A 24,770-nucleotide genomic window follows, 5' to 3' on the forward strand; every position below is an offset into this window, starting at 1 on the left:
TTTATTTCTTAGTAGAGATGCAGTTTCACCATGTTGCCCAGGCTGGTCTTGAACTCCCGGCCTCAAGTGATCTGCCTGCCTTGGCCTCCCAAAGTGCTGGGATTATAGGCATGAGCCACCACAGCTGGCCCAACTTTGTTGGTTTTTTGTTTTTTGTTTTTTGTTTTTGCTTAATATTGCTTTGGGGATTTGGGGTTTTTTGTGGTTCCATATGAATTTCATGATTTTTTTTTTCTATTTCTATGAAAAATGTCATTGGAATTTTGATAGGGATTGCATTGAATCTATAGATTGCTTTTGGTGGTATGGACATTTAACAATATTGATTTTTCCAATCCATTAATACAGAATACCTTTCCATTTATCTATGTGTTTTGATTTCTTTCATCAGTGTTATATCGTTTTCAGTGTATAGATATTTTAGCTCTTTGGTTAAATTTATTCCTATTTTAATTTTGTTGATGTTACTGTAAAAGGAATTTTTTTCCAGATAGTTTGTTGTTGTATGTAGAAATGCTACTGATTTTTGGCTGGGCACAGTGGCTCACACCTGTAATCCCAGCATTTTGGGAGGCTGAGACAGGTGGATCACATGAGGTCAGGAGTTCGAGATCAGCCTGGTCAACATGGTGAAAACCCGTCTCTTCTAAAAACACAAAAATTAGCCAGGCATGATGGTGCATGCCTAATCCCAGCTACTTGGGAGGCTGAGGCAAGAATTACTTGAACCCAGGAGGTGGAGTTTGCAATGAGCTGAGATTGTGCCACTGCACTCCAGCCTGGGTGACAGAGTGAAACTGTCTCAAAAAAAAAATGCGATTTTATATGTGGATTTTCTATATTACAACTTTAGGAAATTCATTTATTCTAACAGTCTTTTGGCGGAATCTTTAGAGTTTTCTATTTATAAGATCATATTGCAAAAAAGAAAAAATGAAGATCATATTGCCTGCAGAGACAATTTAACTTCTTTTCCAATTTGGATGCCTTTTATTTCTGTTTCTTGACTAATTGTTTTCTAATGTAGCTTTTAGCTTCCTGTCAGCTAAACAGAGAAATACCAGCAAAAGAAGCCTAGACATCTATAATGTAGAGGCAAACCAACTGCTTAAGAGGCATGTCACTTTTCATAGAACCAAAGCAAAATTTCTCCTGTCGTATTTATAAAGAAGACATGAAATGTGGTTAATAGCATCCTCAGTAATGTCCTTAAGGAAAATTTTTGGATTGTCATATACAGATCCCAATTTTGGTCATGCAGGAAAGACAAAAATCTGTAGTTTTAATACTCAGGTACTTTGTGGCATGTTAAAAATTAGCCCAATATTGAATGTTATAATACCATGAATTAGAAGGAGAATCTGTGACATTTCATAGTTACGATGCAGCTGCATCTCATTTTTCAACTAGGTATATTAAAGATTTTATCTGAGTACCTTATCCAGAGCTACAGATTTAAAAGGGAGGATAACCAAATATTAATTACATTATACCCATTCATAAGAGATTCTCAGTCATATTCTTTTTTTCCATTCTTGGTTAAAGCTTGAATTAGCACTGCTTATTGCTATGTGGGAAATAAAAATACCTTCTGGTTTTCTAATGTTTTAAATATTATAATTTTAAAGGTCTGAATTTATTATGTTGCTTCAGAGTTACCTTTTTGCATTTCTAGAAAAGGAACTGCTGTAGTAGATCTATCTGGAAATGGTGACCCTTCTTCAATTTTTACTGTAATGCGAAGTGATGGGACTTCTCTCTATGCAACCAGGTTTGTAGCTTCTGTGAGGGTAAACATTTCATTCTAAATCTGTTGCTTTCAGATTAAAAACTATTTACAATTAATTATGCATTATTGAACCCCACAGCTGACTACAGTATTCTATAAACTATAAAACTGAAGTACTTCATAATCAACTAAAAGTATGTTACAATGGCACATTGGCAAGGAAATGTATACTAAAAGGTGACCATATTAGCTCAAGGGTTTCCTCATGTTGTAAAGAACATCTTACATGCACATAAATACCAGACCTCATTGCGATTTGTTAAAACAGACTGAGGGAGAAGGCAGCCATGTCACATTTTTTTCCATCCATCTCAGTGACTGACCTTTGTGGCAGGGAGCAATCTCTTTATCAGTAAGAAGTGGGTTTATCAAGCACCCTTATTTCTGGGACAAAGTATTTATTTCTGGGACAAAGCTAATAGAAAAGAGAAGGTATGATAATAAAATCCATACAAGCACTGCTGGCAAAAGTGTCTCCCAGGCCAGAATTTTATATTAGGTCACAACTCACTTTTGTAACATAAAGTCATGATATTTTGTTGTTATTATTATCAACTACCATAATTTGTTCCAAACAACTTTAAGCAACCAGTCAAGTCTCTTAACTTCCCCTTAGGAATTTCATCTTTTACCTTCTATTACTTTTTGACATTTCCCTTTACCAATTCTATGCAATTGGGATTAGGAAGTGAGAAGAACTTATGTATCTTGTATTTTTCTAGATAAGCAAATATATATAGTAAAAAGTTTTTTGTGTCAACTGATTATTGCTAGACAGATTAAAGAAATAAACCCTTGCACAATGGTTATAAGAAGTATCCATTGAGAACAGAGGCTCTGTAACTATCTGGGTCTGGATGGTGTCTTTTTTGGGCTATCATTAGGTCTAAATTTTTCAACACCTATATTTTTCTTTGGAAAAAGAAATATCCTCTCAGAATAGAGGCTCTATGACATGAAGTCTCTGTAACTATCCTGACTTGGTGTTTTTTCAGGCTGTCATTAGATACAGACTTTTGTGTATATTTACCTTAACACATGTAGTTTCTCTTTTTTCTTTGGGAAAATAATTGTCTTTTTGCCACTTACTGAAATGTTTGGTTTTTCACTTTGCTTTAATATCAGTTGCTTCTGCCTTCTAGTGGGTTTCCTGTGGAATACCTTTGTTTGTGGGGTGTAAATTAAAGGAGTTGTTACAGCAGACAAAAGTGCAGGAGAATACTGAAAAGAGCAGAGTGTGAGGCTGGAGACCTGGGACTGTCATTTAACTCTCTGGGGCATGATTCTCTGCTTTGTTAAATGAGAGATCTGGACTAAATGACCTGACACTTCTTTGGCTTTGAAATTCAGTTTCTACAAACTCAACCTAGAAATTTTTCTTATTCTTTTTTGTTTTTTCCTTGGATCAAAAAGTTTCTCTTTGTTTTGTCCTTGTCTCAAACCAAAAAAATATAACACAGGTGTCTATTTGTGACATCATTTTTGTGTTAATCTTCTATACAAGTGTTTCTCAACATTTTTAAAATTATGATCCCTTCAAGGAACCTTTTCAGCCATATTTTTCCTAATTGCCAGTCCTCATGAAATTTTATCCCACAGATATTCTGTATCTCTCTATATATTGTATGTATATCTGTGGTTTATGCATGAAGAATAAATTTTTTTGTTGTCCAGCTGTAGTGGCTCACGCCTGTAATTTTAGAACTTTGGGAGGCCAGGGTAGGAGGATCTCTTGAGGCCAGAAGTTTGAAACCAACCTGGGCAATATAATGAGACCCATCTCCACAAAAAATTTGCAGTGGCTCATGCCTGTAATCCCTGCACTTTGGGAGGACAAGAAGGGTGGATCACCTGAGGTCAGGAGTTCAAGATCAGCCTGGCCAACATGATGAGACCCCGTCTGTATTAAAAATACAAAAATTAGACAGGCATGGTGGTGTGCACCTGTAGTCCCAGCTACTCGGCAGGCTGAGGCAGGAGAATCTCTTGAACCCAGGAGATGGAGATTGCAGTGAGCCTATATCGCGCCAGTGCACTCCAGCCTGGGCAACAGAGCAAGACTCGGTCTTAAAATAAATAAATAAAAATTTAAAAAGTAATTAGCTTTGTGTGGAGGTGCACACCCGTAGTCCTACTTACTCAAGGAGGCTGAGGCAAGAGGATTGTTTGAGCCTGGGTGTTCATATCACTGCATTCCAGCCTGGGTGACAGAGTGAGATCTGCTTCTAAAAAAAAAAAAAGAATTTTTTTTGCCCCTCAAAAAACAATTTTTGCCTCCATTGAGACTGCATGCCCTGTGCCATGTCAGGATCATGAGATAGGTACTTATGACGTTTTGATGATCCCTAACATTTCAAAAGATCGAATTTTTCCACCTTTCCAGTATCATACATAGTTAATCCAAAATAGCTCTAATTTTAAACTTTAATATTTCATAATCCTTGACTTGAAATTTCGGTTTATGAGGTTTCATGGTTTATTTTTCATTATTTCATACTATGTGCAAACTGGCTATTTGTATTTAATCAGAGATAAGAGAGATAGAAATTCTGTCAAAGGACTTTATGGTCTTTTAAAATGCGTTAGAAGATTTTCCCCCTGACTGACCCAAGGCTTTGAGAGTCCTTAGTAATACTAATAGGAGAGTATCTCGATGACACCTGTTTACTACATCATCTATATTTTAAATATGTTCATTAAGAGAATATATTGCAGATAAGTAATGGGTAATTCTTTTTAGTGGAGACTTCATCGTAAAACATTTTACCTACAAGACACTTTACCCAGAGCTATTTTAGTTGTTATTACTACTTGTAGAACTTTTATATATTTATTTTGTTTGTATGTATTTTAGGTTTTAATTACTTTTTCCAGTGTTTTTGTTTTTCCCAAACCTATTTTTATTTTATATCAAAATGTGATATTTGCATTATCTGAATGTGGGTGGAATTCCTGAGGCTGTGGAATAATTCAAGTTCTTTATTAGAAAATGCTTGTTGCTATTAAATAGGTAAAACCAATTATTACCCAGATCTGCTTAGTGACTCTTGGTTTATGGACACTTTTTCAGAGATCTTGCAGCTGCTATAGATCGAATGGACAAGTATAATTTTGATACAATGATATATGTGGTAAGTAATCAGAACAAAAAGTTGTGATCTCTAACACATGAAAACTAGAGGTAGAAATTTGATGCCATCTTGAAAAACTGTGGAAAAAGTTGTCAAACTACAGAGAGAAGTCAACATTTAGTATGTTTTAAAAGGGCAACTTCTATTATTTAAAAGTTTAAAAACTTAAAAATGAAAAAGTTAACATTGATTGCTTCATAGTAAGAAAAAATTACCTGAATCAGTAAAATAGTTATATGAAATTAACCATATATACAGGTCACTATAATGCCAAGTTTGTTTTTTATTTTTCAATTCTGATTTTGGCTTAACAGTTGTTTTTAAATAACTTTATTTTGAAGAAGTAATTTAATACTCAAAAGAAGTTTAAAAATAGTACAGTTGTTTCCCCCCAAAGATAATATATAACCATAGTACTTTTTGTCAATATCAGGAAATTAACATTGGTCGAGACCTTATTGAAATTTCACCAACTTTTACATGTACTTTCCTGTCAATGTTTATGTAGGTATGGTTTTATGAGACTTTATCACATGTATAGATTCATGTAACTACCACCACATTCAGAATATAGAACTGTTCCATCACAAAACAAACTCCCTCATGGTAAACCACTTAATAATCACACCTTCACCCCAGTCCTAACCCCTTGCACCCACTGCTCTGTTCTTTGGCACAATTTTGTCATTTTGAGAATGTTGTATAAATGGAATTATATAATATCTAATCTTTGAAATTGGCTTTTTTCTCTCAGTATAATGAATGCCCTGGAGAGTCATCCAGGCTGTCCTGTGTGTCAGTAGTTTGTTCATTTTATTGCTGAGTGATATTTTAGTATCTTTTCCCCTTTCCTTACTTACCATGTGAAACCTTCCTTTCCACTTAGAAGAAAAGTTGTCATCAGATATCTGTTTAGAGCTTAGCTTTGGTCTGAGAAACCAGGGTCATAATAGCCAAGAGGGAAGAAATTGAAACAGAATACTCAGAAGATTGAAGTTCACATTTCCTCCTAACTTAGTGGAGTGCTATGGCTCTCATTTCCCTCCCTTGTAGAGCACTCCACTTAGACATTCTTCTCAGGACATCCTGTTTGTGTTTACTTAAAATGTATCGATTGACAATGACTTTAGTCTGTCAAACCTCAAATATCTTAATTTGATTCAAGTCCAACCTATTTTTGTACATTGTCACTGTTCTTTTATTTTACATATATTTTCTTCCCCCAAGACAGATAAAGGACAAAAAAAGCATTTTCAGCAAGTATTCCAAATGCTGAAGATCATGGGATATGACTGGGCAGAAAGGTAATGTCTGTGTGGTTCTTAATTGTCTGTTCAGGGTCAGCTGATCCTGCAAATGTACCTAGTGGTTAAAGTTTTTCACTCAAATTTCAATTCTTTGTTTCAAGATACTAGTATGGAAAAGCAGACTTGATTTTTTGTATTATGTCTTGGTTATAATAATTTCCAGCTTACAGACTTTTTTTTTTTTGAGACTGAGTTTCACTTTTGTTGCCCAGACTGGAGTGCAACAGTGCAATCTCAGCTCACTGCAACCTGTGCCTCCTGGGTTCAAGCGATTCTCCTGCCTCAGCCTCCCAAGTAGCTGAAATTACAGGCATGCACCACCATGCCTAGCTAAATTTTTGTATTTTTAGTAGAGACGGGGTTTTACTATGTTGGTCAGGCTAGTCTCGAACTCCCGACCTCAGGTGATCCGCTGGCCTCAGCCTCCCAAAGTGCTGGGATTACAGGCGTGAGCCACCATGCCTGGCCCACTTACAAACCGTTAATAGCTGTATTTTTATTAGTTACCTGCTCTCAGTGGCTTAGTTTTCAAAATTCTTAATCCACATCTCCTTTTTCTCCTAAAGGGAACTAGTAATTTAATCACATGTTGGTGATTATCTCTATAAAGTGAAGCTGTGCTTAATGTCCTTTGTAGCATACAAATCACATCAGTTTCATTTTATTAAAAACTCTGCTATGAGGGTTAAAGTTCAAACCACGCTCTGAACGGTATTATATGCTTTCAGCGGCAGCTCTTGTTTAGCTTTCAGTTAACTAGATGCCCACTCTTTTAGGTGCCAGCACGTGCCCTTTGGAGTAGTGCAGGGAATGAAGACTCGAAGAGGAGATGTCACTTTTCTGGAAGATGTTTTAAATGAGATTCAATTAAGGATGCTACAGAACATGGCTTTGATTAAGAGTGAATTCAGTTTTTTCTTATTAAAATCATAACTTACATGCCACTTTTATGTTATCCTGGACTTTGGGCAGTGTGATTTATTATGACTGTCCCTCTATTGAAGTGTCACTAACTTTGTCAAAAATAGCTTTCACTAATTAGAGGTGCCAGAATTTTATACTTGCTACTCAGGAACTGGTCACTTCAATAATCTGAATTACTGTAACCTTGGTCCTCTTTTCATGGATAGCTTGAGCATTGTCATTCTGTTGTCTGGGTGGTTTCGTGAAGTTTCTGTGTTATAATTTAGATACAAGTCACAAGTCCTTGTGACTTTAAACTTCACCCTTGGAAAACTAAGTATCAGAGAGATATATATATCTATATATGTGTATATATATATATAGATAGATAGATAGATAGATAGATAGATAGTATCAGAAATCCAAATTTATTTTTCCTACAAATATTTTTTGAATAAATAAATTTGGATTTCTTCCCTTTTAATGTAGGCAGAGGAAATGTCATCAAAAGTAAAATAGCCTAAATGAGGAAAGTAAATTGCCCACTCTGAAACTGTTCTTCATTGTCAGCATGTTTTGGCAGATCTTATCTTCACCTTGATCCATGATTGGCACAGTGTCATGTAGGCTAAAGATATGCCTTTGTGTATTTCAGCAACTAAAGAACTCAAAAACCCACAGGAGACTGCAGAGAGGGTTGGACTTGCAGCACTCATTATTCAGGTCTGTTAAGACTCCTATCTGTGAGGCCCTTTGTTTGGTACTAGAGCAAATCCCAGCAGTGAAGATTTTCTCTGTCGTTTTAGGACTTCAAAGGTTTACTCTTATCTGACTACAAGTTCAACTGGGATCGTGTTTTCCAGAGTCGCGGGGACACGGGAGTCTTCCTACAGTACACACACGCCCGCCTCCACAGGTGAGAAGAGGCTGCAGGGAAACCTTGTGCTGCACTGTCCTTCCCCAGGCTAGGTCCTGAAGGGTGTGATTCTAAGACCAGATGCCGTGTTTTCTGGGCGTTTTCAATATCGTCTGTATTGAACACCTATGTAAGAAATGCATTTACATGTATTATCTTACTTAGTCCTCAGAATAACCCTGCCAAGAATATACTGTAGATTTAGGGAAAACTAAAGTATCAAATCAAATAGTATTGGCATCAAAGTCTAGGGCTATACTAAGGAGACCAAAATTGTGTATTATAAGGTGATGTTCATCACTTGCAGCACTGTGCCCTTGTATGTCTTTTTAATCTTTTGATGTTTTTAACTTTAAACTGTTGATAACAGTTTGGAAGAGACTTTTGGATGTGGTTACCTGAATGACTTCAACACTGCTTGTTTACAAGAGCCACAGTCTGTTTCAATTCTCCAGCATCTTCTCAGGTATGTTTTCCAGAGATCATCAAGTGTGCCTCTGCTTATCAAAATGGCTATTGGCATTTTTGCTGCCCAGTAGAATCAGTAGGCCAGTAGCTTACCTCCTGCCTCTAGACTTTTCCCAAAGGTATGCCTAAAAAGTGATTATTTGCCTTCTGAGGGCAGACAGAGGCCATAGATTAAGCCAATGCTCAAGGACAGTCTGGGTCTTCAGAATATCACTGATGAATTAGCACACATCTAGTTGCCTCTAGTTCACATAAAGCCTGATAAAAGCATAACCGTTTAGTTTGAGAAAGAGCATCTTCTTGCCCTCTGTGATAAATGAAGGAAAATATCTGCCTTTGTGCAGCTTCCTAGAGACCATAAGTCCTCCATTTGCCTCTTGGTTTTGGTTCACAGTCTCAAATACGTGTAGGTATCTGATGCTCCTGCACTAGGCAAGAGACCACGTTTTAGTTCTGATGGGCATTGTTGGTGAAGGGATTAGTCTCTAGAAGAGATGTGGGTGGTTATGAACAAGGCGGTTTTCTTTGATTGCCAAATAGTAGTCAGTGGTTCTTTCCTGGGATCAGAAAAGTTTACCCACATGTACAATAGCAAATGTGAGGAAAAATAAGCCAACCAGGTTTTCTTAGCATTGAGGGTAGACTTTGCTAGTTTATATTTTATGTTCCTAAACGTGGCTGAAGGCTTTTTACATTCACCAGCTGTAATTTAACTTTTTGCTGTGGACTAGGTCTAAGGAATATCAAGATGATTTAGAAAGTCCCTGCCATCAAGGAATTTGTAAGAAAGAAAAATGTTCCTTTGTATTCAAATGTACACACTTTTTCATATACCTTTTTTTTTTTTTTTTTTTTTTGAGATGGCGTCTCACACTGACGCCCAGGCTGGAGTGCAGTGGTGTGTTCTCAGCTCACTGCAACCTCCGCCTCCTGGGTTCAAGCAGTTCTCCTGCCTCAGCCTCCCAAGTAGCTGGGACTACAGGCACTCACCACCACGCCTGGCTAATTTTTGTATTTTCAGTAGAGACAGGGTTTCACCATGTTGCCTAGGTTGCTTTCGAACTCCTGACCTCGTTATCCGCCCAACTCTACTTCCTAAAGTGCTGGGATTACAGCCTTGAGCCACTGCACCTGGCCATACCTACTATTCTGAATCATGTCAAGTCAGTCTGACATTTACGATCTTTTAATGTCTAATATTTTACTTTAATGTAACATGTAGTCCTTTCCTGTTCACTATTCTGTCATCTTTTAGGTTCGACGAGGTGCTTTATAGATCATCTCAAGACCTTCAACCCAGGCATATTGTCAGTTACCTTCTAACTTTAAGGTACTTTATAGTCTTCCTGTTTTCAGGTGTTAATGACATTTGAGACTTTTCTTTCATCTAAACGTTTCCTATAAACAAATTCCTTGGCCTAAAATCTGATATGCTTTTAGTTACAGAAATTATTGCTTCATCTATACAAATTAGCAGTTAATGTTCATTCATTCAGTGATACAAGGTCCTGTCACTATAGTCTAGAGAATGGGAACTGACAACTACACAGTTACAGCACAGTGCATGTGTGTTAGAGTGAACATAAGAGACAGTGTTAGGGCAGCCAGCCCAGCCTTGAGATATCAGAGAGGGCTTCTCAGAGGAAAGGAGATATTAATCAGGAGAAGCAATGTGGCTGGGAAGGAAAAAGCCTAGCATTGACCAAGAACATAATAATACATTTTAAAGGATCCATAAGCATTGTCCTGGGAGGGCTGATAAATGAAGCGTGTATAAACCTATTTGCCATGCACTGAGGCATTTAGACTTATTTTCAGGGCATTGGGGTCCATACAGGGATTTTAAGCAGAGGCACAGAAAAATAAGCTAGAAAAATTGTTCTAATCTTTAATGACAGTTTCATGGTGTCTGTTTTAGAAACTTGGAATCAAAGTTGAGTCCACTCTTACATAGCAGCAGCTGTATCTTCCCATAAAGCTATTTAACAAAGGAAATTTTGCTTTTACTCAACATTTATTGAAATTAGACACTTATTAGGACTGTTTTCTTGATTATGCTTTTTACCTCGTCTTCCCTAGATTTATGTAAGGTTTTTGTTCTTCCTTTAAGTGACACTTAAAACATACAGAGGTGAAGAAGCCACAGAGTCTTATGAAATGTCATTTTATCATTAAAACTGATGTCTTCAGTATCATTTCTCTAGCCCATTGTTCTACTTACTGCCATACCTAAATTTAAAAGACGCTTTAAAGAAGGGTGGCCAGTGTGTGTGGAGAGTGGATAGTAACTAGTCTCTACCCCACCTCACTGTACAGAGGGAAAGGCCATGCTGTGTTATACATTTGATTGTAGGCTGCCTAAATTGAGGAAAAATGATTAGAAAAGAATCTCCAATATTTGTAAGATTAACAGTGAAATCATAATCTTAAGAATTGCCCACTTCTTAGTAGTAGAATAGGGCCAAGATCTAAAGCTTGAGTTTTAAATTCCAGTTTCAACTTTACAATTCTAAATACATCCTTTAATGGTTCTGGACTTTACTGAGGGAGTAAGATTACATATCAAGCTCACATGTTACAACAGGAAATTACTGCTGGTACTATCACGATTTCTCTCTTATTTCAGTCATCTTGCAGCTGTGGCACACAAAACACTACAAATAAAAGATAGTCCTCCTGAAGTGGCTGGGGTACGTTATGTTGAATGTTTTCTGTATAATCTCTAGCTCCTCAGACTAATATTACTAAGTCAATCTTGTAAATTTTTCTAAAATAGCATTCTACTGTTCAACTGTAGCAGTATACTTCCTCAGCTGATAGACTGTAACAATGTTTATATACTTCCCAATATGCTAGACTGAAGCACATTTTCCTACATGAAATAATACAATGATAAATTCACCTTATCTGAAGCCATACTGTGTGATGATACTGTCACTCCTACTCCATGACACCCTATGTACAAGTCTTACTGTAAGGGATGCTAGGAATTTATCTTCTCTTGCCTATGATAACTGTACAGCACTTTGACATACTGTTCCTGCTTTAAAGTTAGAATTACCTTTAAAACCATTCTCATGAATTTACTTACAGCTAGGCTGTTGAACATTTTGTCATTCTTTGATTTATTTTGTAGGCCAGACTTCATCTTTTCAAAGCTGTCCGTTCTGTCCTAGCCAATGGAATGAAACTTCTTGGAATAACACCTGTATGTAGGATGTAATTTCCAATTAAAATGGCTTTTAATGTCAAATGAATTCTAGTTATCTATTCTGAGATGCCTTACTGTTCAGAATTTAAATGATTATTCTATATAGTTTATAGGTGTCAGAATCTGTATTTTAAAGTATGACTTGTCAAGTTATTCAGCCTTTATCCTTAAATAAGTCATCTGAATTCTCTCATGGTCAGTAGGCATTTAAATAGACATTAAGTTGAAACTTTTTAAATTCAAAGCATTGTGGCCTAATTGGGGCTAAAAGGATTTGAGTTTAAACATTGGCTTGAAATTTCTTACCATGTCATTCTTCCAGAAACTATTCTTATAACTGAAATGATTTTTAATGTTTTCATAAAAGAATTGGTGGGGGGTGGGAGTCTCAATTTTCTTGTAATTGTGGCTAGTTTGGAATAAACATAGGGAGATCAAAAATAAGCATCTTTCTGTCAATATAGCTGACAACTACTCCCAGAGAGAATAGATCTCATGCTTCCCTTTGAGTTAATATATACAGGTAACTCTTAACTTTGTGAACTCGGGAACTAAGTACACTTTAATAGCAGGGAATTACTTGTAAGGACATTGAATTAGGATCTTTTTGTAAAATGTAGTCCATTAATTCAACTATAATTTGAAATGGAGTTTCTTATAGTTTCCTTCATGTATCTTCATATTGGTAACATACATTTTGTATGGCTTCATTAGATAACATGAGCATGGCTTAGGCAACAAGAGTAGGATATGGTATGTTTGATCAGTATGGCCATCTTCAGCATTTCCATTCAGGTCTGCTATAATTTATTCTAAATGTTGCTAATAGTAGTTTTTTGAATACCAGCAAGCAGTACTGTTTATGAGTAGAAAAGCAAATTAGCACAAACTGAAGCTTTTGTAGTTAGAGTGAACATTGTTTCATATTAGCAATTATGGCTTACCTTCTTAGTCCTAGAAAAGATTCAGCTCCCAGATAGCAAATTTTCCTCTTAGTGTCAAATTTTTCTTAGCATAAACCAGCCATGGGATAAAAATATAAAGTAGGGACATGTTTTACACATCCAATATCCCTCTCTACTTGAAGAAACTTTCTCCTCCCAAGATCCGTAGTGTCTTCCTATTTGAATCTTGAGTGAAATCATACAGGAACAGTAATGGGTAGAGTCGAATCTTTACAAAAGCTGAAAAGACTGTTTGTTTATTAATTCTTAGAAGCCAGACTCCTATAGCCCTGATTGTGGACCTTCTTAAAAAGTGTTTTTTGCCTAAGGCTTGCCAGAGTTGATTGGCAGCCAGAGAACCCTAACTAACTATACAACTCCACATATGGAAAATACAAGTGCATTATCTTAATGGTCATATCTATAATATAAAAAAGTGATTAAACACAATTTATATAAAGACGTTTATTGCTGAATTTCCCCATTAACATTATAGAAATGTTTTTTAAAACACTGAAATTTCACAAATTATTGAGAGCCCAACAGTTAAACATACTTTATTTAAAAAAGTACAAAAGTGACATTAGAAATTTTTTTTGAAGAAAAGTATATCATCTAACAGCAAAGAAATACGAACCAGACAATGAATGGCACAAATATAGCACTAAAGGGGTACTCAGTCACCACCCAGAAATCATTGTCTGAGTTATGAAATAGATTCATTTTGAGAGGTTACACATTGCTTGTTTCTGAACTAGCCTGTCTTGTTTCTGCCTCTTGTTAAGAAAAAAGCTAGGTCTTTGCTGCTGCTAGGACAAAATACTGTACATGAATAGGAGAACAAGGAGAGGTCATCCTTCTCCCCTGGTACCTGAACAAGAGAACAGTTGTTAGTACAGAAATGGCTTTGGCACTTTAACCCTTAGACATTGTCCCAAACTTTTGTTACTTGAATATTGTAGCCTCACATGATTTTTTTTTAACATTACATCATCTCCATACTTTTTATGTACAAATTATATATAAATACACAGTAATAAAATTCCTTCATTCTAAAACAATATAGTTTGACCCCAGACAGGTCCACATTAAGTTTCTGTATTAACAATTCACTCAGATAGCTTTTTTTGTTATTTCCACATACAGCACTGATCTTCTTAATTCTTATGCCATACAGTTAGTTAATTTGTTATTTGTTTATGCTACCTTCTGTGATTGACTTAAGGCTCTAATGCTAATGGTTTAGTCTTAACAGGAGTCTCACGTGAGGCTAAAATCACACACCAATAACTCTCTCCTTTGAAGCTGTTTCTCCTTGTTGGATGTGTGTAGTGTCTTGTCTGGGTAATCCGTAGAGATATATGGAAACACATACAAGAAGAGTACCAAGAGCAAAGGTGAGTGCTGAAAAGAAAAAAAACAGCTTTATCTGTATGTATGTCTTAAAACTGCCTAACAATGATCAGTTTAAAATTTTGAAAACTTCTAATTGTGGGTTAACACTATCAGATGATATTTTAATGACGGTACGGTTTAGAAAGGTCTTCCATTACAGCAAAAAAAAAAAAAAGGAGTGGGGAGGCAGGGCAGGTAAATCAAGGCAGTGTTGATTACTGACTACAGACTTTTTAGAACATGAATATGCCTACCTGACACTATCTGACCACTCTGACAAAGAACATACTAATTTCCTTATAAAGTATATAATTTTTAAATAATGTAAGTATAAAATATATGTAAGTACAAAAGAAAATATGGTAGGATTGGCTTTTCCATGACACCAGAAACCTGTGAAAGTTTAGAGTAAAAGAAAGTTGAGCAAATTTCAGTTAGGTGACCAATCATTCAAACCATTGATAATTTCTTAATAGTATATGCAGCAATAATTTACTGAATAAAACTACATTTCCTACTAGTTTTAACCCTTTTTTCATCTTAATCTTAAACATCATGATATAAGAAGCCGGATTATAACTTGTCCTAATTTGACAAATGTATGATACCAAGCTTTATTTTAGTTCACTCCTAACTAAAAAAGACCAGCTTTGCCTTCAAAAAAGGGAAAGGTAAGAGAAAAACTTAAATCTAAACAGTTAACTGAAAGATTGCTAAGACATGCTAGTTGACCATCAGTAAGAACATTAAACTGTTCCTATATACTTCTTATGAGCAATGGTATAAGGACTTTGTTGAACATAAAGATAGATCAGAATTACAACTAAAAGTTCACCCACATCAGGTAGAAAAACATCTAAGGGAGAGACAGGAAGTACCAGATACTGAAATGGTAAGTGGTGGGTAAGTAGTGCCAGGCACTACTCAAGCATTTCACCTGAAAACCATCCTAGTCAATAGGTGATATTATTCCCATTTTACAGAAAAAGAAAGTGTCACCCAGGGTACATAAGTTCCCCCAGATTGCACGGTTAATAAATGGTACAGGCAAGATTTGCCAAACACTATAAATGGTTTTCTAGGATTTCTACAACACTGACATTTCTCTATTTCCATTTATAGACAGGAGTCAGTTTAAAAATGAAATGTAAATATAAGCCAAGTCACTTAATACAGATATTTAACAGATATTCTTCATACGTTGGTTTATAATAGTTATCAGTAAAGAAAATTATTACACTATAAAAGGACCCTGAAATGTTAAGTCAGTATCATTGCTTAAATAATTTAGAGCCAACTTAATGCTGGGTGTGACAGTTGGGAAAATTATATTAGGACTAGCAAAGCAGTGGTACTGGAATGCCAGCTATAGTAATGAATTTTGTATTAATTACATACTGAATGAAGCAAAGATATAAAAGACAAAATCTAGATTTTGACTTTGTTTTCAAAACCATCTCAAACCCAATTCCTAAGCAGTTGGAAAGTACAACCTGAGGGGGGAATAAAGGATGTTTTCTACATTTTTCTAAATAATGAGCCAATATAGTTTAAATTGACTGCTGAAAATAATTTCCTAAAGTCAGCTGGGCGCAGTGGCTCAAGCCTGTAAACCCAGCACTTTGGGAGGCCGAGGCATATGGATGACGAGGTCGGGAATTCAAGACCAGCCTGACCAATATGGTCGTAAAACCCCGTCTCTACTAAAATTAGCCAGGCATGGTGGTGTGTGCCTGTAATCCCAGCTACTTGGGAGGCTGAGGCAGGAAAATTGCTTGAACCCAGGAAGCAGAGGTTGTGGTGAGCCGCGATCATGCCACTGCATTACAGCCTGGGCAACAGAGCAAGATTCCATCTCAAAAAAAAAAAAAAAAATCCACAACAATAAAGGCCAGGCGCAGTGGCTCACGCCTGTAATCTCACGCCTCTCAATCTCTGCTTGAGAGGCTAAGGCAAACAGATCACAAGGTTAGGAGTTTGAGACCAGCCTGACCAACATGGTAAAACCCCGTCTCTTAAAAATACAAAAATTAGCTGGGCATGGTGGCGAGTGCCTGTAATCCCAGCTATTTGGAAGGCTGAGGCAGGAGAATTGCTTGAACCCAGGAGGCAGAGGTTGCAGTGAGCTGAGATCGTGCCACTGCACTCCAGCCTGGGCAACAGTGAGACCCTGTCTCAAAACAAAACAAAAATTGTAATTTCCTAAAGTCTTTATATGTATTTCCATGAGTACCTTCTCACATTCAGTTACTGAAATTGTCCTATATATAATACTTAAAAATACAGGGAAGCCCTGACTACAAAAAAAAAAAAGCCCCCTCACTTTCACATAGAATCAGTACCCCTTGTCTTAAGCTCTAGGACCACTTAATTAAAGTACTGCTTAGCCACATTCCACAAAACTATGAACAGGTGTATTGGTGGAATGAATCAAGGAAATGAGGGGCTCTTCCACGTTAAAAACTCAACACAAACTAAGACATACTTATCTGTAATCCAAACAGCATTACTGAAGCAATGGTGGAAAGGACAATGGCCGCTGCTGCAGAAAAGCCTTTCATGATGTTGTCTGTATACTTGACCACAACAGAAGTGTAGAGGCCACCAACACTTGCAAGAACTTGTATACAGAAAGAAATAAAATCTTAACACTCAAATAAATGAAACATTCCATAATGGTGAGGCAATTTTCATCCCCAGAGATGCCATACTAATTTACCTAGGAAAAGGAAAATAACTATTTTCCTTAGAAGGAGTCATCTGAGAGAGTTTGCACTACAACTGAGTAGTAGTTCCTCTATAACACTGGTTTTCCAAAGCAATGCCCATAAAGCTATGTGGTCTACTAAATTTTACACATTTTTTGCTAATACGTTAGATATTTTGGGGCACTGCTATCCCAAAGCAATTTTGCCTTCACAATTAAAACTAAGTCAATAAAATGAAAATTATATTCAAACTGGTATTTACAGTATCAAAGGATTAATTTCAAAATGCTACAACAGCTTAAAATGGACATCTAACGTTAAAAAAAAAATAAAGGATCTACTAAGAACCCTTAATTCCTGGATACTTACAGATGACAAACCAGACATAATATGTGTAACCATAGAAAAATCCTTTTTCTTTAATTTCAGCTCCATCTGACAAGTAGACGCCAACTAATGTCACAATAATCCCTGATAGATACATTTGAATGTTTCTCACCCAAAGAGAAGTATCTGAACTCTTTAAAACTTTTTCAAAGTATACTCCTGAAAGAAGAAAATTAGACATGCAAATATTAAAGATTACTATAACTTAAAATGTCTTTCATTTAGAACAATACACTAGAGATATATAAAGTACATGATTTGGGGAACAAACATACTTTACTTAAATGTGCATTTATTATGTAGGTTGTGACACATGGCATAATGAACATTATAAATTTGCATTTTTATAGAGTATATAGAATAATTAAGTGGGAAGTTTATAGGCTACATTTAACAGAAGGCTGTTAAATTAAGACAGTTTCTGCCTTTATTATGGCAGTAAGAGAGACCACAAAACCTCTCTGTACTACTTAATGCCAAAAAAAAATTATTTGCTTTGGTCAGCTGAAAAACTACACTATTAAGAGTGAATTATCTTAATCACATCCCTGTAATATCTGCCTACTAATGAATACTAATTCTGCAACACAATCTATAGTCACCACTAGGAATCTTTTCAGAGGGACAACCAAAATTTAAATAGAATTTGCTGTGTGAAGCCATTTTCGGTTTTTTTTTTTTTTGAGATGGAGTTTCACTCTTGCCCAGGCTGGAGTGCAATGGTGCGATCTCGGCTCATGGCTAACTCCACTTCCCAGGTTCAAGCGATTCTCTTGCCTCAGCCTCCCAAGTAGCTGGGATTACAGACATGCGCCACCACGCCTGGCTTATTTTTTGTATTTTTAGTAGAGATAGGGTTTCTCCATGTTGGTCAGGCTGGTATCGAACTCCTAACCTCAGGTGATCTGCCCACCTTGGCCTCCCAAAGTGCTGGGATTACAGGCGTGAGCCACCGCAAGCCAAGTTCACACACAAGGTGAGACGGATCATGAACTCCTCAACTAGATAATAAATTTTGTGTATATGTGCATTTTTCTGGAGTTGAAGCTCCATAGATTTTTTTCAGGTACTTCAAAGGAGTACATGATACCTCTCCCCCACAAAAAAAGTCCCATATCTCGCCTGCTTAAAATGAATATTTTAAGCGCTTAAAATGAATATTTTACAAAGTGATTAAAGATTTTAGTTATAAACATCATGTTAGAGACTTAGAAATTGCCTGTGAAGTACTTAACAACTAAAAAGTCCAATGAAAAACAAGATCTTTTTGATGAGTCTACATTGGAATGGGAACAAACATAAAATAGCTATTCTTATTTTCACCTTTGATTTTACCTTCTAGGAAAAGAATTTTATTCAGTGCTTAGTTACCCAAAACAGAGATTTTAAACCACCCTCAATTGTGTATTAAGAGGGTGAACTAAATGTTGGACATAATAATTTAACTGTTCAAAATATTGCAAAAAAAATCAAATAGTATATTTTTTAGGTAACTCAATTTTTGTTCCCAATTTGGTTTCTACAACACAATGCTATCATTAAGCGTATTCCTGATTTTATATTTTCTCCTCTTATAAAACATCTCATTTACAAGCAGTATTTTACTTCTGTATTCAGCCTGCTTTCCTAGTCAAAAATAGAGTCCTGACTTGAAATAGGTACAAATAAAGATGTATAGCTATAATATATTCCACTAAAAGCTTTAAGCAGAATAAAAACCAAACTTTCCTCTCTGCTGGAACTATTTCTAAAACATTTTTTATGTTACACTTAATATTCATACTTTATCTTGATGCATTGGAGGAGTGCTTGTCCCTACACATACAACTCCAGATTTCCAGGGATTTTTGATGTTAGTGATTTTGTGTTGTCTTTCCTCCCTGTTTGGTTGTTAGTTTTATGTATTATGTTTTCTAAGGTACTCTCGACCCACCTCGTCATCCTACTCCATAGCTCCTAACCTGTTAAAGCAGAGAGAGAACTTGAGGTTACAGGGGAAAAAAAAGATACTTAGCTCGTAAGATAACAACCTAAAGCAGCAGGATCTGACTTGAGGATAGTGGCAGTTCCAGAAAAATGGAAAGAGCTTTCAGAAGGCTCATTTTCTCCATTTTCAGAGGTCTTTTTTCATTTACTTTTGGGTTCCTGGCTGGACTGAGGTGGTCAAGGATGACCGAAATAGTTAACTACAAGTATGAATAGAGACTGAGTCTGAACTTAGTTAAACAATGCTGTATACATTTACTGGAAAAACAGCTGACACAAAACTACATATAAGCAAGAAGATAAAGTTTAATGGGAATAAAACTGAGAAAGCAATATAAACTAGACTGGTGTCTAAAGTTTGATGTTTTCAAAAAATATGACAAAAGAATAAAATGATGCTTTTATGATTTACCTGCAAATCCTGAGCACAATACAGCAATAGCTATAGCGCCAAACCCTAATAATGGATTTTGTTCCACCTGCAATATTAATTTTTGAAGTTATTTTTAGTGACTAATAAACAGCATTCATTCAAGAGTCCAAACAGATACAAAAACCTGTGTTAGTCTTACTAAAAGTATTTCCATATCAGACACAAGTATTCTACAGAATAAGACAAAACTAAACAAACAAAAAGACCATTCCAGAAATTAACCAGGGCACTTGGCTTAAGTGAAAAAATGTGTCCCTCAAGTCACAGCCATAGTATATGCTTAATATAATGTGTGCCCAGTTTCTTACTACCAATAAGCACTCTAGCATGAACTTTTAAACAGCCCAAGTCAGCATGCTTCTTAATTTTAATTTCTACTATCACTCTAACTCAAGAACTTATAGCATCAATCCTGAAAATGATAAGAATTTAACTTACTTATTCCTCATGACCTACAGGATAAAGTGCTACCTTTTCAGACTCCCCAATTCACTGAATCTTTAGTATACCTTCTGTGTACGAGATACATCGTCTATACACACTGCTACGGTTTGAATTTCCACCTCAAAGCTCATGTTGAGATTTAATTGCCATTGCAACAGTAGTAAAAGGTGGACATTTATGAAATGATTAGGTCACAAAGGCTCTGCCCTCAAGAAGGATTGATGCCATTATGGAGGGAATGAGTTAGTTATTGAGGGAGCAGGTTTCTGATAAAAAGGATGAGTTCAGTCCACTTCCCTCTTTGTTGCATGGGCTCACTTCTTCCTTCTGCCATAGAAGGACCCTCGCCAGATGCCAGAACCATGTTCTGGACTTCCCAGCCTCCAGAACCACAGGCCAAATAAACTTCTGTTCTTTATAAACTACCCACTCTGTGTAGTGTGTTATTATTTTCTCTTTCTTTTCTAAACTGTCAGGAGCTTTCATCAGTCTTTCCTGAAAGATAAATACTATCTCAATAGTTTCATTGCAATTACAGGGTTGAGATTCATGACTGTAATATGACAAGAAAGTATATACCTTGTTCAAGATAAATAAGCCTAATATAAGAAAAGTACCACTTTTTGGTACCTGAGAGAGCGAGCTTGGTCTAAAATGTTTGCATGAAAATACAAGGAGAAACAGAAGATACTGTAGACCAGTGGTTCTCAAAGTATGGGCCCTGGATCAGCAGCGGTGGCACCACCTGGGGGTTTGTTAGAAATAAAAACTGTCAGGCTCTACACCAGACTTACTAAACCATAAACTATGGGAATGGGTCAGGCTATCTGTTTTAACCAACCTTCCAGTTGATTCTGAGGTACACTACAGTTTGAAAACCACTGCTATAGACTACACATTATTAACAAGGATACTTTCCTAATACAAATTTCAAGACTGGCATAGATAGAATAAAATCATAGTGTGAGATACCAACTATCCCAACATCTGCTGGGAAGAGCAAGAGAGCAAAGGGGAAGGTACCATACACTTTAAAACAACCAGATCTTGTGAGAACTCGCTCACTATCAAACTGCTAGAAATAGAGTGCCTGATAAATTCTTGACTTACTTGCCTGCCAGTTTAATCTCTCTACAGTTAGGAAAAATAGTGATGGAAATGGCTTATCTGGACTTGATTCTGACTAACAAGAAACTGCTAGGTGATGAAGCAGATGTGATGGAAACTTTGAAAGAAAGCAACCATGTGATCTTAGCATGGGCCAAACACAGCACAGTTAAAAGGCATGTGCTCCAGTCCTGAATAAATCAAAATTCAAAAATATAAAACTTCAAGTTAGAATTCCATGGCTCATGAAAAGATGATTCAAGAGAGGTTAAGAGTACTGAAGAAGGAGGTTCTGGTGATGAGTTAAAAAAAAAGGGAAATCAACATGACTAAAGAAGGGCATCTTCACTGAATTTTGATTTTACAGGAAAAAAACTGAAGTATTATATATCACCAAGGGGAATCTAACCAGGAATTTAAGAACAGTATCAAGAAATCGAAAACTCAGAATAAGTGGACACTTATGAAAATACTATAAGACATTAAAGTTTTTTTTGTTTTGTTTTTTGAGACAGGATCTTGTGGTATAATCATGGTTCACTGCAGCCTCAACCTCCTTGACTCAAGTGATCCTCCCACCGCAGCTTCCCAAGTAGCTGGGACTACAGGCATGCACCACATCTAAGTTTTAATTTTTTTGTAGAGACATGGTCTATGTTACCCAGGCTGGTCTTGAACTCCTGGGCTCAAGCAATTCTCTCTGCCTAGACTACCTACCTAAATAAATTTAAAAGACTAACAAGAAAAGCAGGTGAGTTAGTGTATATAAAGCACTTAGATAATGCTAATATTTAGTGCCATATAAGTGACTGCAGCTGTTATTGTTAGACTGATTACCAGCAAAATGTTAGAACAGATTTAGAGATGACTTGTACTAAAAAGTCTAATGGTCATCAGTGGAAAATAGTGTGACTTCATTAAGCATGAAACATACCAGATTTCCTTCCTGAAAGGATTCCTAATGTTAAGTGATGAGGGGAATTCCACAGAGATAATGTTTGGCAAGAAATTTGACAGACTTGCATTATGTATTTTTCTTTTTTGAGACAGAGCCTTGGCCCGGGCTGGAGTGCGGTGGCACAATCTCGGCTCACTGCAACCTCCGCCTCCCGGGTTCAAGCGATTCTCCTGCATCAGTCACCCGAGTAGCTGGGATTACAGGCACCCACCACCACACCCAGCTAATTTTTTGTATTTTTAGTAGAGATGGGGTTTCACTATGTTGGCCAGGCTAATCTCAAACTCCTGACCTCATGACCCGCCTGCCTCAGCCTCCTGAAGTGCTGGAATTACAGGCGTGAGCCACCATGCCCACCACATACATTTACAGACAACACAGAAATGTAGTGAGGATAAAGGTACAATTCATAAGTGTGTGAATGCTCATACAGAAAAATGCTAGTTAATTTAACAAAATCAAGCTAGACCAGCCACCAGTACGAACCTGCCAGGCATACAGATAAGCCACATTAGAAACAGATCCTCCAGCCGCAGTCAGGACTTCAGCTGACTGCAGCCCTAGCCAATATCTTGACTGCCACCTCAAGCTAGAATCAGCTAGCTAAGGCATCCTCAAATTCCTGACCCATAAAAACTATCAGTGATGATAAATGTTCAGTAAGCAAGAAAAAGATCAAGCTAGAATGAATTCTAAAGGTACAGCCACAGAACTCTGGTCCTGTTCTATCTAAAATTTTCAGTAAAAACCAAGAAGGCATACTTTTTTACTCTGGAAAGCATAATACCCCCAGGAGAAGCTAATAATAGATAAGAACTGGAAAGAACTTAAGGGGCTGAGCAATGACCCAAAGCTTAACAGGATGAGCTTAATAAATACAAACACACCCTGCATTCTGGTTTAGAATAAGCCAGAGTTTGAGTTCTAGTGTCAACAGTCTATTCAAGTTCTGACACTTGGAACCCACTTAACCAGTATGGGAGGCATGCATGCCAGTACAGACAGATAATACAAGACACACTGGAGACAAACTACTTAGGTGACACAGTTACATGTAGTGGTTTATGATCAATTGTAAAATAGATGCTTTGCCTGCCTCCTAGAAATTAACACAGTCATGCACTACATAATGACATTTCAGTCCATGATGAACCACATATAAAACAGTGGTCCTGTAAGACAAAACTATTTTCAGTGCACCTTTTCTATGTTTAGGTACACTAAACTTACACTGTGTTACAACTGCCTACAGTATTCAGCACAGTAACTTAACAGAAGTTTGCAGCCTACAAACAATAGTCTATACCGTACAGCTTAGGTGTGTAGTAAATAGGCTATACCATCTAGATTTGTGTAAGTATACTCCGTGATGTTTGCACAACAATGAAATCACCTAATGACGCATCTCTCAGAACCCTGAACATGTATTTTTTGTTAAGTGACACATAACCATATAACAAGTCTCTAGTATTCAGAACAAAGGGGTAATTATGAAGCTGTGCCTCATACTACTTAGGCAACATCGGGAGACAGTGGAGTTTTAGGACATACTAAGAAATAATGACAGATGAATGCATCTAAGAAATATAAGGAAAAGTGTAGGGGCAGAAGGCAGGGATCAGGAAGTCTCTGTCTAGAAACCATATTGTAGAAAGAAACAGTAGGGCTGTTTTAATTGGGGAAGGACACCAGAGGGTGGGGATATGATACTGTTCATAAGCACTGTACAACCCAGCTGCCTTCCTTTCCTAAGAGAACCATAGTCTGTTTGCTAAAAGTTAAAGGGAGTAAATATTCAACTGTAGGAAGCCCGTGACCTTCACAAAACTATTCACTGGCATCCCATTTCCTATTTATCTTTGGGGAATTAACGGATTGAGGCATACAATATACGAAAAAAATCAGGTATGTATCTTAACATTAACTCTTTAAAAATCAGGTATGTACCTTCACATTAACTCTTAAAAACTAAAGATAATTATCAATTATCAGTAAGAACACTCCTTCCCTTGTCATCCCTATTGCTGATAGTAGGAAGATGTGCCACAGACTGAGAGTTGAGGGAGAAGATGAAAACTAGATGGAGAAAACCTTGCCCAGTGTTTCTGAGATGTCTGAAAGAAGTCTAAAAGTTCTAAACATATACACTATGGAAACTGGCACAGTCGTGGTCACAAATTAGCTATTAACTGTAATTTAGAACAAGTTCCTTCACCTCTTTGGACTTCAGTTTTGTCACCCATGAAATGGAGGGGGTGGAATACATTATTTCTAAGGTACTTTCTGTCTCTAACATACTTTATGCATATTCTCCTCTGAGAAACAGCCAGTAAGTATTATTATCACTAATAATATGCTAAAGAAGGCCTATCTATAAGGTGAAAGTTATTTTAAGTCAAAGAAATGTAGTCATGCTGTGTACAGTGTGACTGAACAGTAAAAGACTTAAAGTTTTCTATTTATGGGAAGTTATAGTGTACATTTTGTTTCTTACCACAACTTTTGTAGCTTGGGCTGGCTTCCACTGTACAAGCGTGACTCCAGCACAGAGCATAAAAACTGAAACCCACTGTAATTTGCTGAGTGTCCGGTTTAACATTAAAACTGTACATAAAGCAGTACAGGGAATCTTTAACTGGTAGGTCACCTAAAAACAAAAGAATGAATTAATACAGTTAATACT

The 24,770-nt window shown here is 36.6% G+C and overlaps 2 protein-coding genes across 5 annotated transcripts in view; one reads left to right on the plus strand and one right to left on the minus strand.

Moving 5' to 3' along the window:
• Positions 1-19,538, plus strand: part of RARS2 (arginyl-tRNA synthetase 2, mitochondrial) — an 85,841-nt gene extending 66,303 nt beyond the window's left edge. Inside the window, exons 11-20 of the mRNA XM_012444217.3 lie at positions 1,676-1,771; positions 4,860-4,920; positions 6,148-6,224; positions 7,004-7,128; positions 7,786-7,853; positions 7,937-8,046; positions 8,417-8,512; positions 9,770-9,844; positions 11,141-11,204; positions 11,651-19,538. Of these exons, the coding sequence (XP_012299640.2) occupies positions 1,676-1,771; positions 4,860-4,920; positions 6,148-6,224; positions 7,004-7,128; positions 7,786-7,853; positions 7,937-8,046; positions 8,417-8,512; positions 9,770-9,844; positions 11,141-11,204; positions 11,651-11,737 (859 nt within the window). The 3' untranslated portion in view covers positions 11,738-19,538. The remainder of the gene's footprint in view (positions 1-1,675; positions 1,772-4,859; positions 4,921-6,147; positions 6,225-7,003; positions 7,129-7,785; positions 7,854-7,936; positions 8,047-8,416; positions 8,513-9,769; positions 9,845-11,140; positions 11,205-11,650) is intronic.
• The window catches only part of SLC35A1 (solute carrier family 35 member A1), a 33,449-nt gene continuing 22,103 nt past the window's right edge, over positions 13,425-24,770 (minus strand). For all 4 annotated transcript variants that reach the window (XM_012444221.3, XM_012444220.2, XM_064360859.1 and 1 more), the window contains 5 exons: positions 24,582-24,734; positions 19,558-19,624; positions 17,142-17,318; positions 16,550-16,684; positions 13,425-14,073 (listed from right to left, as the gene is read on the minus strand). In XM_012444221.3, coding sequence (XP_012299644.1) covers positions 13,946-14,073; positions 16,550-16,684; positions 17,142-17,318; positions 19,558-19,624; positions 24,582-24,734 — 660 coding nt within the window. In that variant the 3' untranslated portion in view covers positions 13,425-13,945. The remainder of the gene's footprint in view (positions 14,074-16,549; positions 16,685-17,141; positions 17,319-19,557; positions 19,625-24,581; positions 24,735-24,770) is intronic.

This window comes from Aotus nancymaae, unplaced genomic scaffold, assembly GCF_030222135.1.
Source record: "Aotus nancymaae isolate 86718 unplaced genomic scaffold, 86718_ANA_hifiasm-v0.15.2.pri h1tg000040l, whole genome shotgun sequence".
Lineage (NCBI taxonomy): Eukaryota > Metazoa > Chordata > Mammalia > Primates > Aotidae > Aotus > Aotus nancymaae.